This window comes from Camelus bactrianus, chromosome 6 (genome assembly GCF_048773025.1).
Source record: "Camelus bactrianus isolate YW-2024 breed Bactrian camel chromosome 6, ASM4877302v1, whole genome shotgun sequence".
Taxonomy (NCBI): domain Eukaryota; kingdom Metazoa; phylum Chordata; class Mammalia; order Artiodactyla; family Camelidae; genus Camelus; species Camelus bactrianus.
This window is the reverse complement of record NC_133544.1, coordinates 72,233,272-72,248,520: the sequence shown is the minus strand read 5'-3', so window position 1 is coordinate 72,248,520 and position 15,249 is coordinate 72,233,272. Positions and strand designations below refer to the sequence as shown.

Here is a 15,249-nt window from a genome sequence, read left to right as displayed (position 1 = left end):
TATATATCAGAAATTTACCTGAACAGTTTCATTCCCACCTCTGAGGTCTTGAAGAGGACTCCTTGGGGGTTTCAAAATCTGGAAGGGAATTATTGAAGAAAATCTGCCATATCTATTAATAGTCACTTCATTTCAAGTTATACCATAAGAAGAAAGGTAGAGATCCTAAAATTCCTATAAAAACCTCTAAAACTCCTCAAATTAAGTGCTATACTTTGTGGCTGGTTTAAAAACTTGGCATCTATTCCCTTGTCCCTGACCACCTTCCCCAATTGTTTTGCCTACTCTCATCCCATGTGGTGTGGGTAGAGCTCTACCCCAATTCTAGGGTACAAAAGGTAGCCCCGGCCTAGAACAATCTGCACGTGATATTCCTTCATCAACAGTGATTGGTTTGAGAGTGAGGATTTGACCCATATCAAGATAATTGAGCCAACATGATTCAGCCCTGAGTACTCTGGGGTTTTTTTTATCTTGAGGAAATAGACACTTGTTCATGTAGGTCATCAATCTGAAAATTGAGAGAGCTAGATGTACTACAGTAATTACACGAAGAGAGCCTGTTTGATAATGAAGATTACCCAAAGAAAGTGATCAGAGTATAAAAAATGAAAGGAAATCCTAATACTGGTGGTCATGTCCAGTATTTTTACCATAAACATCTTTGCCACATCTTTACCATAAACGTTTTTGCTGCATAACTAATTGATTGTAAGGCAATTTTGCCAAAAAAGATAAAGAAAAATATGAGAGATATTAAAAAGGACATAATAAAACATGAAAAATGAATAACAAAATTAAAGACTTTATTGCAAAATATAAAATTTTTGAATATATTTAAAATGTTTGTAGATTCATGGCAATACTTCACAAATAACTGATTTTATTTTGTGGGCTGTACCTAATACCTAAGCACTTGTCTGTCTTTTGTTCATAGTATTCTATACAGTTGTTTATTAATTCGTTCTCTTCATTTGGCATCACACTTTCTTTTTCACTAAAATTCCTTCCTTCATTAAGAGAGGTATCAATTTCCAAATACTAGGATGCATATTTTTTACTGAGTTTTGTATTGCATTATGAAACTCTTCTACACTGTTGTTTATTCTTGGCATAAAGTCACATGTCTGTTCACAGATATTCCAAAATTCTATGGGAAATATGGGTTCAACTCTGCATTGGAGACCCTTAGCCTCTTTCAGATTTACTTATTATAAAAATGGGAGCATTGCATGAAGAAATAAAACCAAACTGCCAACCAAACTATCATTTATTATTATCAAACTAGTTATTTAACTTTCATGGCAAAATTGCACTACCGCTAATCAGTTATGTGGCAAACATGCTTGTGACAAAGATGCTTACGGTGAAAGTACCTAGAACCACAGTTAATATTGTTGGAACCCCTGGTCAGTTAAGTTGTGCCTAATGTCAGCCTCCATCTTTGGATTTTTTAAATTTCATAACCCAATAAATTTTGTGCTTAAATCAGTCTGAGTTGAATTATGTTATGTCTTGCTTTGTACACCAGTTTAAATATATTTTAAACAGCTTTACTGAAGTATAATTTACATAGCACACAATTTATTAAATTACCATGAAATCCATAAAATATTAACTTTAGTATATTTACAGAATTGTGTTATCAGGTTAAATATTTGAGTCTTTATCCAAAGAGCAACAGAAGCCAGTGGAGTTGGGATGGTGATGCCACAGTCAAAATTACTATGGTATACAGTCATCATTCAACAAAAGGTAATAATTATTAGCTTAAATAAGTATTTCTTACTGAGGAATGTCGTCTTCTAACAGGTCTCTCTATATTGTCACTGAAAAAGGAAAAGAAATTTACATACACAAGGGTAAAAAACTGAATTTCTAAAACCCATCATTACATTCCTTACATGCTTAAAAAATTTTATTTATTATTGAAGTATAGTTGATTTATAATGTTGTGTTACTTTCTAGTATACAGCATAGTGACTCAGTTATACATATATGTATTCTTTTTCATTATAGGTTATTACAAGATATTGAATATAGTTCTCTGTGCTACACAGTAGGACCTTGTTGTTTATCTACCCTTATATGCTTTGAAATTGGCTATTACTTTCACTTAACACTTGGTATCACTTTCACTTAATAAAATTAATACTACAAGACTTAAATTCAGTCTTTAGGAAGTCAGTGTTTTAAAATACATATGGTATACCACAAGACTGTCTCTTGAAAAACAATCAGTATAACATTAATTTACCATATTGACAGAAGTACAATTATAAGATGAATGGACCATAAAATCAAGAGACTCTAGCTCTGGTGTGTGATTTTTACTACTGTGTGATTTTTAGAGCAGGTTTTGAATATTCAAATGCCTACAGGAGGCAAACACGTAATTTATCAGGTACAGGAAAAACAGGTGGTGTTGAGATTTTATAAAGGAGAGTTCCTTCCTATCTGGTCTGATTGTCACAGCCACTACATACCCAACTCAGGTTAGTTGTTGCCAAACAAGAATATGAGCCCACAGTGTTGCCACACTTGATTTTTAAGAAAAGCTGAAAATCTAATTGTATCCAATCTTGACATTTTGGCAACTAATTCAAAAATTTAAAAACATTGCTTAAACAAAGAAAAAGAAATTTAAATTGAAGGGATGGGAGATGGTCTCTAAAGTTCCTCTCAAGTTTTTACACTAGATGAGTTTATATAAAGATATGGTAAGGAATGCTGTGACTTTGTAACATTTACTTCTTTTCCCTAGAACAGAACGGAAAAAGATTTCAAAAGTTATCAACATGTCTTACTATTTGGAAAAGAATCCTTCTCTGATAGTTTTAACATTTTTAGCTGCATTTCATGAACTTACTTTTCTTCATTAGCATCTGAAGACACCCCATCCATTTCTGAAGAAAAACTTTTTCTGTAACAAATATACAATATGAGAAAATACAAGAAAAAAGGGAAAGAAATTACAATCTCTAAAGAGATTAAGAGCAAAGTTGTGACTTCAGGATTACATTCTGTGTGAAGGCCAAAATAAAAAAGGAAAAACTTCAGTATGTGACAATGAAACATGAAAAATTTTGACTATTCTGTTATAATTACCACTCCTGGAAAATTCTCATATTCAAGGTTGAAATCAGTGACTAACTCTGATAGGGATGATATGGACATTAATGGTTCAAATAAAAATTTGTCCTCATTTATAAGAGTTTATGGATTACATAATAATTCAACCTCAAAATGCAGTCAATCAGCTATCAAAATACAGTGGCTATGCATAAATGCATGTTTATGTTATGAAAATTCAATTTTAATTACTTGGCAAAAAAAAACTAAGGCATAAAAATAACATTTTTAAATAATGTAGTTGATGATGCTTACAATCCCACTCATTGAGTATTTGTCTTGGAAAGAGTGTGCAATAAGCAGCACAACCTGAAGTTTATTTAATTGGTCTTAGCTGCTACCTATCCATAACTATTATTTTCACTTTATGCCTTTTAAATTTAGAACTTCACTTCTGGGTAAGAAAAAAATCCCATTGCAGATTTCAAAAAACAAAAGAGCTAGAGATTCTGACTCAACAATATTAGCATTTCTACTGCAACACTAAATACCATATACTTAACCTGTCAGAATCAATGTTTTTACACTTTTAGCAACAAGTAAAAAAACAAAGCAACAAAAAAGGTACTTAAAAGATTTCTTATTTTACATGCTTTCATCATATATAACAGAAACCAAATTAAAGAACAATACTTCACAATGAACCTAAACCTGAAGTTAAAGTCTACTTATTTTTTAGTATCAATTTACTTAATTAGCTATTAATATAGAATTAAAGTGATGGGAATCTTCTGGGACTTGATCTCTGACCGTCTCCTTTTGTCCTCCATCACTTTCTTAATTGGCTTATCAATTCTTCTGGTTTCAATTACCTCCCGTTCTCAGATAACACTCCTATCTACTTAAAATAGTATCTTTTAGTTTGAAAATTTTAGGTATTACACACTATCCTCCTTCCCAAAAGCAACCACTTTCTCTATGTTAAGCTAATTATTTTGTATTTAAAGAAAGCTCTCTTACCTACAACCACCTCCATCTTACATACACACACATATACCTCTACATACCCAGATAAATACAGTACAACAAAGGAACAATTCCATGCCATTTTCACTAAAATAAATATAAAAATCCTAAAAAAAAAAAAGCAAAAAGGAGCCAGAAATTTGTAAAAAGTGTAATATTTCATGGTCATGTTGGTTTCATGCCAGAAATGCAAAATTGACATTAGAAAATCAATTTTACAATTTACCATACTAATAGATTAAAAGGGAAAAATCATATGATCATCTCAACAGATAAAAAAAAAAGTTTGATGTGTTTTAACATCTTAAAAAAGAAAAATTTAGCACTAGGAATAGGAGGTAAATTCCGTAATCTAGCAAATAGTACCTGTTTAAAAATCCAACATCAACTTAATGGTGAAATTGAAAACTTTTCCTCTGAGATCAAACAAACTTGACAGCTATTTCTATTTCTATTCAATCTATCATCAAGGCCTAGTGGTTCTAGTTCCAATATATATTCCAAATTCATTCACTTCTATCTTCAATGCCACCACCATAATTCAAGCTACCATCATCTCTCAAACAGAATATATTGCAATTGCCACTTCACTGGTCTGTCTACTTTCACTCTTATCCCCCCAGAGTCCTTTCTCCACATAGTAGGCAATTATCTGCTGAAAAAGAAATCACATTTAAGACATTCCCTTACATAAAACCCTTCAATGGTTTCTCACTGGACTGAGAATAAACTCTTTATCAGGACCTATAAAGCTCTACAAGATCTGGTTCCTGCTTACCTCTCAGACTTCATCTCATACCACTGTCTTCCTAAGTCCATGCTAGCCACATTGGCATTTCTATTCCTGCACACACAAAACTCTTTCTCAAGACATTAAATATACATTTGCTATTCTCTCTTGGCAAGAAAGCCAAGAAAAGCACTCTTTGTAGCACTCTGTTATGTCTCCTCTGTAGCATTACCACAACTGTAATTTAAAAGTATGTTACATAATTTAATTATTCCTGTTATCTTCCCAAACTACCATACTGAAGTATGGTGAAGTCACTGGGTTATACAAGATCTGGCTTGAGCTTTATGCTAACTAGAACAGCCTACCTTGTGGCTTATCAAACATACATTGTGCATCTGCTTTAACCATTAAAGAAAAGGGTGCACTGTCCCTAAGTATAGAATATCCGTTTTGAAGATAGAGATAAATACCTCCTTTCCTGGGATATCAGTGCTAGTACTCCTTCAATGATAAGGCTTCTTTCTCAGGTGCCAACGACACACTGATTTGCTGTGTGTGCTAACCTTTTTTTTTTTTTTTTTTGAAAATTTGAAGGCATGTAGCCCTATCATGTTTGATGTTCTTTGTTCTGACAAGATATAAAACTGTGCTGAAAAAAACACGCTTTTCCAGAACAGTTCCTCAGAGTTACCTGAGAGGTTGTCTCCCAGGCTATAGTCCTCAGTTTGGCTCAAATAAAACTCTCTTCTGTTCTTATTATAGATTGGTTATTGATTATTTGCATCGACATATACTTGCTCCAACAGTAAACTCTATAAGAACAGGGCTGGTGTCTCTAATGTTTACTGTTATATTCTGAGAAACTAGCACACTGCTTTGTAAATTAAAGAAGCTCAATAAATATTTGTTGAATGACTAATTAAGAAACAATTCTTTAAAGTTACCTTTACGATCAATGTCTTGTATATTTTTTTCTACTTTGGGGAATATTTTCAAATTTAGTGACATATTTCAAATTCACAGGATAAAAATATTAAATACTATCAATTCAGGATCACCTAAACATCTTCATTGTTTGAAATATTCATTCCTATGTAAACTGCAGACCAGTTGGCACTTAATTAGGTGATGAGATTCAAAGCTTATTTAAGTCTTCCTTTTAAAATATTCTATTTGTTACATTACTGTAAGTTCCACCTCCAAAAGAAATAGGAGACCCCAGATTTTCACATTAAGCTGAACTTGTAAAACACTGTCATGTTTGAATTTCTGATCACTGCCAGATTAATTGATTATTGATTGGTTCCAGAACTGTGCACTGGTACACAGGGATGCTACAGCATAATCACAAAGGTATCCTGGATACTTTAAATTTTTGAGAGAAACAATTATCAACATCTATCAGACACTGTTAGCTCAAAACAGTACCCATTCTCATTATATATATATTTTTTGGTACATATTATTGCAAAGCTGGATTTTTGGCAGTTGCTGTGATATAAATCAAGTACTTTTTCTTATCAATGAGGTACGGGAAATGAGTGTGCCAGTACCCAATCTGATTTACAGATTTGAAAGGTGTGCAGTATTCAACAGGCGCACATACCAATTAGTAAATAATTCTGATTATTTAAGAATAAAGGTCTTTTTCCTTCAATTTATGTGTGTGTGTATATATATATATATATATATATTTTTTTTTTTTTCCCCAAATGGCTACTAAGTGGCTAGAACAACTTAATAACAACTTTTAAAATTGTTGGGACCTAATCACTTAATAAATGGAACTGCTAGGTATTTCTATTGGCCTAAGGGCACCATGAGCCAAGAAAGTTTGGGAACTACATGTCTAAATAATCCAGAGGTCCATAAACTACTGCTGCTGGGCCAAATGGGTCCTTAACCATAGTTTTTTATGTTTAAAATGGGTTGTAGAGAACAAAACAAAAAGTAAGGAAAGAAGAAATGTGACAGAGATCATGCAGACCATGGAGACTGTAAAGCCTGAAATATTTACTACCTGTTTATTTGTCCACTCCTTCATTTACACTACCACTATCTAGAGTTAATATATTTCATAGTGTCCAAAGATACAGGCTCTTGACCTGTACTGTCAACTACAGCAGCTATTGAAATTTAAATTAATTAAAATGACGTAAAATTTAAAACACAGTTCGTCAGTCACAATAGACATATTTCAGGTCCTCAATAGTCACTTCTGATTAATGAGTACTGTGGTGGACAGTGCAGAAATAAAACATTACATTACCACTGAAAAGTTTATTGGACAGCACTGTCCTACTATCAATATGTAGAGTATCTTCTGGTGTCTCTTTCTTAGCATCAAACACATCATTAATGCTACCACTCCAAACAATTTTACTCAGTTTACATCTATCTGTCATTTTGTAAACATATCCAGCCATTCACATAATGAAGAATTATACTGCTTTGAACCCAATGTTTAATTAGCAAAATCTTACAGTACACTAACTCCTCATCTCCTTAAGTCACTCTTTCTTTCCAGTTCCACCTCAAATGCCACTTTCTCCAAGAAGCCTCCTTTAGTCTCCACTGCCAAAAAGCATCAAATAAGATCCCCTTTTCTGTGCTCCCACACTCCTTTAGAATGTCCTATGATAATTTACATTGTCTTGTTTTACAGTTATTTGTGTATACTAATCATTTCCCTTTCTGAACTGTAAATTGTAGATGAGGGAGTGAATCATCCGCTTCCAGCACTAGCACAACAAGGAACCCAATACCTGTCTCAGGAATTCGATTAATCCAATTCAACTGAAAACTTCAATCTTAGTAACTAGAGTAAGCTCTGCATTGTTTCTCTCTGTCATATCTCTATAAACCTATCTTTAAAACTCCAGTCAGCAATATTTGTATCTTTAAAACTTTTTTCTTAAATTCTATATGGAGACAAGCAGCAAGAAAAGGTTCTTTAACTCTGGCCTAGTAATAGAAGAGTTTTTAAAACTTATTTGCGGCGTACTGATAATGGCTTTACTTGTTACTGTTACATCTGCAGGAAACCCCAAATCTGCTCAGTGCTGCCAGAACTCGGATCAGACACTGTAAACAAATTACAAGTCGAGTGTTCAAAATCACTTATTGCTGTCATTTCATTTATAGCTAAGAAAAGATTGAGTAAGAAATGCAAACAGCCGTCAGTTACCCAGGGAAAAGAAACAATTAAGAGTCCCGGAACCCTGACGGAAGATGGCGGGGTGTGGCGCCGCGGGCTGGGACGCCGAGAGAGCCGCGGGCCAGCAATCCCGGACCGCCCGTGAGGCCCAGGTGCGGATGGAGAACCCTAGGGAGGAGGCGGCGGCACGACGTGCAGGCCAAGGTGAGAAAAGAAAAGAGCCCCGCACCCAGAAAGAAGCGTCTACTCTGAGCCCAGCGCGTTCCGAGGACGCCGGGCAGAAGGAGCGTCCCCCCACCGCCACGGCGGGGCCTTCAGACCGCTCAGACAAAACCTAAAGTTCTCCACTCCCAAAACCCAGGACGGAAGTTACCCGCCACGTCCCAAAGGCTTCACAAATTCTTCTCAGACTTGTTTGGGGTCCACACGCTTCTCAGAGAGGCAGCTCGCCACCACTCCTCGACGTCAACTCACAACGTCCGACTACCTCAGTGAAGCATTCAAATGTAACCGCCTAGCTGAAGCGCATGCGCAGAGCCGCTCATTGCGTCGGCTCCGCCCCTTAGACTCCAGAGCCCTCCTAAGGCTCCTTTAATCAAACTTACTTCTCATCCTGTATGCCAATTTTATTTACTTCAAGGTAATCTAATTTTCTACTGAAATTTTCTTTGTCTCTTCCTCTTCATCCCACACATCATGGGAGCGGCCATCTTCTTTTGATTTCTTCCTATAAAAGTGATCGAGTCTTTGCTTCCGTACAAAATGGCGGCTTCCATCAGGTTGCGTCACATCCCCCTAGTGTTACTCCCTATAGCTACCGGGAAGACGTATGCTTCAGGGACGAGGTGGCCGAGTGGTTAAGGCGATGGACTGCTAATCCATTGTGCTCTGCACGCGTGGGTTCGAATCCCATCCTCGTCGAGGGTAGTCTTTTTTTTTTTTTTCCCCCCCCCCCCACCTCTGATCTTTTGCTTGCGGAGTCGAAACAGTTAAATATTCATTATAGGTATGATTTACTAGTCAATTTACTCCAGCACAAACAACCTCCGACTTGAACTTTTGAGAGACGGCGTTTTGGAGCATTCTGACCTCATAGATAAAGAAAATGGAGGGAAAGAGACATTTTCTGGGAATCAGAATTTTCAAATGAACTTAGTATCTTTTTTAATGAAGTAAACAACAATGCATAGAATTTTACGATTATTAATATTCCCATATGTTCCAATGGTGGTCTGTTCGATATTAATAAGCCTGGCTCCTGATTGAGGGGCTTCGATTACTGTGGACTCTTACGCAGGGTTTTTAATACCTGCCCTTACTATGAAATAAAATCAGGTTTCATTTAAAGCATCAGGTTTCACTTTAAAAGCTCCGAGACACAGAGTGTTGAGGATTCTCTGCCGGCCAGCAGGCTGCAGGTGCTCAAGAAAAGTACACAACTTTAAAGATGTTGACACACGTGGAAACTTGGTCGTTTGTAGAAGCCAGAGACTGAAGACACAGCTACCTTCCCAGAGGAGAAGGTTTTAATTTCTCTTTTGGATTTAAGCAGAGAGGGAAACACAGGGAGTAAGTAAAGAATAGAGAAATTCCCTCTCTTGAAAGGTTATCAGGCAGTTTCATTCAATTCACATTTAACAACCTTCGTTCATCCAGTATCCATTTAACAGGCACCACAACAGGGACTTTAACTCACCATAACCCTGTGATCATGATAGAAATTTTTGTTACTCCATTTTGCAGATGAGGACACTGAAAGATAAACTTGCTCAAGGTTATACAGTTTCTGTAATTGAAGAAAAGGCATTGTAACTCGAGTCTATTGAACGTCGGTGCCTCTAACTACCATCCTATAGGATACTGGAAATTAGTAAACAGCGCTCACCAATCCCTTGTGGTAATGGTTTACACGTTCTCTCTGCACCGCTTGGTACCCCAGAACCTGGCACCAAGTGTCTTCAGCAAAGTTTGCGGCCCTGAGAATGGAAGGAAGTAGCCCCTGCTTGCAGGCTCCACTTCTCCTTCGTCAATCCATAGCCCTTGGGAATGTTGATACCTCTCTGGGCTGAGACCTGAGGGTCATCCCAGCACCTATCTTCAGCCTTGTTCTTCAATCCATTTGCTAAGGTGCTGTTAGGAAGTGTTTCTGTCTGGGTTCTACACACTCCCAAGGGGTTCACGGGTAGAATTCAATTGGTTATTTGGTCTGGAGAGAAATGCATCTTTATTTTCATTTATCTCTAATTGAAAGCACTTCCTTCAATAAAAGTAAGCAACAAACTACAGTAATGCTAACCTTACCTGTGATTTTATCACCAATAGAAATAACAGATACAGTTATATTACATTACTGTTACTGCTCTACCCTCATCACTACTACTACAAAACAGTGGTAGTTATTAGACCTGCCATGAGATCTTTAATGCTATGCATTCATAAGGAAGTATATACATTATTATATTATTAGTTCATAGATTTTAAAATATATTTTGATAACTGTATTCCAACTTAATTCTTTGCCTTTGTATTCTAACAAACTTAATTTTATGCATTTAAAAACAATATTCTGAGAAGGGGCACATAGGTTTCCCAGGACTGCCAAAGTTCTATGTCACAAAAAAAAAGGCTAATAGCCCCTGAGGGACTTTCCTAAAGTGCCCTGGAGACACTGACCTTTCCCTTTCCCTGAACTAAACCTTACTCTCTCTCCCCAAGACCTTTGCAGATGCTTTACCCTCTCCTCTGCCTGGAACATGCTCCTGCTGCTCCTCGTCTCCTTCCCATCAACCCCTGCCTGGCCTGCTCCTTTTCATCCTTCAGGTCTCAGCTTGGATGTCATTCCCATCAAGAAGCCTCCCCTAACTCTGCAACCTGCAGCTCCTTCTTAGATTTCTCTCACCTAGTTCTGTGCTCTCTCTTGCTTCTGGGCCTTTGCACCCCTCTTACATGCTCCTGTAGCTCCCTGAGTTCCCCCAGCACTTGCCAGATAGTATTTAAATTATCCATTGGGGCTGCAACCTCTGTAAAGACTGGCAAGACTGCACCATTTTTCTGAGCTTTTCCCTGCTTCTCACAGTGATGACTTCCTATGGAAATTTGATAAGTTCTATCAATGTGTCCAGTCTCTATAAATAAAAAGTGAGTGGATTATTTTCTCAAAGGAAAATCTTCAGCTGAAGAGGTTCTGAAAATATAAAGCACTGAAAGTGTCTAGAGAAAAAAAAAGAGGAAATTGTGAGTAGAAGCTCACTTTTCTATTCCTCTGCTCTTTACCTGTTTTCATACTTGGTTCATTTGTGGTATCTTTCACATGAAATTGCAGTAAGACTTGTTATGAAATTGCTGAAAGTTCCAGTGTTTTGCATTTCTATGATCTCTTGTTGTATAAGAACTGTGCTTGTTTTACGTGTTTCTAAGAGAATAAAAAAATTAACAACATGCCAGATTGTTTAAAAGCCCCCAGGCTGGTGGTGGTGGGGCAGGTTGAGGGGACTTGGATTTGTAATGGCTAAAGATTTATAATAAACGAAGGCAGTAAAAGAGTTAGAGGCGCCATCTACTGGAGCAGCTGCAACAGACGACTTGGACAAGATAGCTCTATAGGAACGGCTGCTACATTTGGAAAGATCCCCGTTACTCACCAGAACTTACCAACAAACCACAGCTCAAGGAAACCATTCTCCATCAACACCAGGGTTCTTCACAAGTCCTATCCTGAACTATTGTGGAACCCCTTAACCTCTGGAAGATCACGAGAGAAAGAACTGCTGCACAGCCAAATGCGTTACCAAGATATTCTAGCTCTCTTACCGCTTCAGTGCCAAGGAATGGGGTGAGTCCAGCTTCAAGAAGACCATTGTCTCTGGAGAATGAGGTGCTCTGGGAAGAGCTGTCCAGTATTTAGTTGGTGATGGTCTGCCACCTGGCCAGACCCTTATGTGTCAGCAGCTCTCATATGACAAAGCTCTGAAGGAAGAATTGAAATCCAATGATTTTTTTTTTTTTTTTTTTGGTGTGCCTCTTAAACTCTAATGAGAAAAACCCAGATGGGCTACAAGACTTGCAAGGATTGGTTTTGAGAGGCAGGCAATGACAGAAATGAGTTCAGTCTGTTCCTTATCATTAGAAGTGTGGTCCCACTGAGAACCATCTCTAGGAATACAGTCATGCCAATGTCTGGAGAGATTCAAGAATGAATCCACACATTTTTCTCTAAGTCTGCAACACCAACCCAAAACTTTATTATCTCAAATCATTCCCTAAGCTGCATGCTATCATATGAAAACTATCCACCTTGCCATAACAGCTTCTGAGAATGCCTACTGAGCTGAAAACTGGTTTTTTCATATTGAAGATCAATAGAGCAAAACTGAAATCTATTTTATAGTAAACTTGCTTAGGAAAGACAAAGTGAATAAATGCCAATAGACCAAGGGAAATGGGGAATAACATTTGCTATATCCTGTGCTTTGTATCTTTTGCAAAGATAGCTATGGATAATTAACAAGCAACAACTGGTTACACCTTTCCTTTTTATCACAGTGAGGATGAACAATGGCCCAGATTTCAAATTTCAAAAATTTTCATTTGAAATCTCTAGAATGAAGTAGAACTGGGTCAAACCCAATTTCAGTAGGGTGAAATTAATGGATGGAGGCAATACCTGAGGACATGACTGATGATTCCATGGAGTTAGAAACAGAAGCAAACTTTCTTCTCTGATTGTGGTACTATGGAGAGTAGTAAGTTTTTCATATTTCTCTTTGGGCTAAATAAAAGGTCACTGACTCTGAGGACTTTTTTTCTCCTCTGGCTTTCTCCAAGATTCTGTCTTGAATATTTTCCTCTGAAAAATTTTTGACCTGCTTTAATTCCAACATTTTAAGTGCTGGAAAGTTTACAAGAAAATTTGTATTGTTTATTATTTACTTGAATTAGTGAAGTATTTTCAAGAACTTTCTGTCCAGATGCCATATTAATAAAGTATTAGAAAAAGCAATGCACAGGGCTCTGTGTCTGAAAGCATGCCAAATGTAGAATACCAGAACTGTAAACTGCTTTTAGATCCCTCAGCTCTGTTTTGATACAGAAGCATTATTTGAATATGCTAAGGCATATTAAAGTAGTCAGTCACTTTTGCAAATTACTGTATATTGCTTATTACTGTCTCCAGAATTACAGACATACAGTCCTCTCTTTCCATCCCTAGTGAAAGTGACCCATGGCCTAGGCACTTGAGAGCAGTACCCACCAGTTGCATGGGTGTCAAATAGACCTTGGGAGTTGTGCAGTGTGTGGCTAGAAAAGGAGAGTCACTATTTCTGAGATAACCAAAGGTTAAAACAAGAGAGAGCTTTAAAAAAAATTGATCTTGAGAGATATTATACATACAATTATATAACATGTAATATATTGTTCAGTTCAAAAAACAATAAAACCCAGCACTTTTGAAGCTTCCCGTGTGCTGCTCCTTGCTGGCATCCTTCCACCAAAAGGGAAAACTACATTACGAATTTCCTGTTAATCATCCTTTTACTTTTCTTACCAGATATACATGTACATATATATATATATATATATATATATATATATATATATATATATATATATATATCTTTGTCTGTAACTTCTTTCACTCAAAACTATTTTATCCATATAATTCATTCATTTTCACTACTGTTTGGTATACAATTATCTGAATATACAATTAAGTATCCATTCTCTTATGGACAGATACCTTGGTTGTCTCCAGTTTTTTGTTATTATAAGAATGCTGCTGTGAATGTTCTTATGCACGTCTCCTGGGGTACATGTACAAGTGTTTCTCTAGGTATATAGAGCACAGCCAACTATTAACTATAGGAAAGTTCAACTGGACTCAACCTGAACTCCTTAAAGATTCTGTATGAATATCCTAGCACCTAGCACAGTAATTGACCCAGACACCAGTTACTTGACTAGCATACGGAAGGTGGAAGAACACATGCACATGTGCGCACATGCGTGCGCACACACACACACACACGCACACTCCCCTCTGTCTTAGGTATCTGCAGATTAGTGGAGTCATTGTAGTCAGGGACTGTTGTTTTCTATAGAGACTCTGAAGTAATGCTGTTCAGTAGAAGTTTGTGCAATGATAGAAGTGTTCTATATATGTGCTGTCCACTAAACCAAGTGAATTGGGCATTGGAAATGTGGCTAGTACAACTTTATAATTGCACATTAAATTTTATCTAACTTGAATTTAAATAGCCACATGTGGCCAGTATTAGATAATGCAGATTTGAAGGATTTGTTGAAATATACAAACTCTTCTCAGAAAAAAAATACACATACAGAGGCCTTCTGAAGCCTATCCATGTGTCCTTACTTTAAGAAACTCTGAAGTTGACTAAAAGGATGAAAATAAAATAAACAGGACCAGAGAAGGAAAGTAAATGGGCAAAGGTTAATGCTCTCATTCAGAGTCCTGGAAGGCAACAGATTAGGTATAGAGGTAGCCTCTGCCTCCTTCCTCCTCCTATCACACAGAACCTGACCGTGTGCTGTTTACTGCCTTCCCCACATCATGCTGCACACTGCAGTCGGTATACGCCATTGGAGCAGGGACTACATCTATCTTATTCACCATTATATACCCATTGCCAGGTATAAACCTAGCATAGTTATACTCAAATGTCTGCTGAATGAATGAGTTTTACCAGGCATTTGCTTCTTACCAGTCCTAGGAAATCAGAGTTCCTGAGTTGGGAGGGTCTCAGTGATCAGAGGAATTGGCTGGCTCATAAGAGATAAGAGTTTTCATAAAGTTGGGCAGATAACTCGGATCCATATGAATCTCGTCCTACCCAGACTGTTCCTAAGCCTTGTCATTCAGAGTCCCTTGTTGATATATAAGCCATGCAAAGACTTCCATAGTCAGTGCCATTGAGCCGACAGTGGGGCCAAAGTCCAAATGTACCCAAAACCATTCTCCTTGGGTGCCTCCTCCTCTGGCTCCTCTAGCTCTGGAATAAGCCTGCCTTCTCTCGCCTTACCCCTCTACCTGGAATCCTTCTCATGGCTCTGCTGGGCAAATTCTAACTAATTGTTAAATGCTTCTTCCTCTGGGAAAATTGTGCTGCCACTTCCAGACAGAATTATGCCATATGTCCACCAGTTCCCTCTGTGCTCTGTCAGGGCAGGGCATAGTCATTCATTTCTGTATTCTAGCACTAAATAATGTCTGGCGTTTAGTAGGTGTTTAACAACCAGTATG

The 15,249-nt window shown here is 37.2% G+C and overlaps 1 protein-coding gene and 1 non-coding gene across 4 annotated transcripts in view; one reads left to right on the top strand and one right to left on the bottom strand.

Moving 5' to 3' along the window:
• Positions 1–8,715, bottom strand: part of KNL1 (kinetochore scaffold 1) — a 48,262-nt gene extending 39,547 nt beyond the window's left edge. The window contains exons 1-4 of one of the 3 annotated variants that reach the window (XM_045524214.2): positions 8,594–8,715; positions 2,870–2,923; positions 1,790–1,829; positions 19–78 (exon numbers count right to left, since the gene is read on the bottom strand). In XM_045524214.2, coding sequence (XP_045380170.2) covers positions 19–78; positions 1,790–1,829; positions 2,870–2,904 — 135 coding nt within the window. In that variant the 5' untranslated portion in view covers positions 2,905–2,923; positions 8,594–8,715. Of the gene's footprint in view, positions 1–18; positions 79–1,789; positions 1,830–2,869; positions 2,924–8,361; positions 8,558–8,593 lie in introns of those variants that run through there. The other 2 variants (XM_010965146.3, XM_074365909.1) reach the window with 2 other exon arrangements.
• Positions 8,716–8,827: 112 nt separating this feature from the next.
• Positions 8,828–8,909, top strand: TRNAS-GCU (transfer RNA serine (anticodon GCU)). Its single transcript has one exon. It is a non-coding gene; the product is annotated as a tRNA-Ser (tRNA).
• Positions 8,910–15,249: the final 6,340 nt, after the last annotated feature.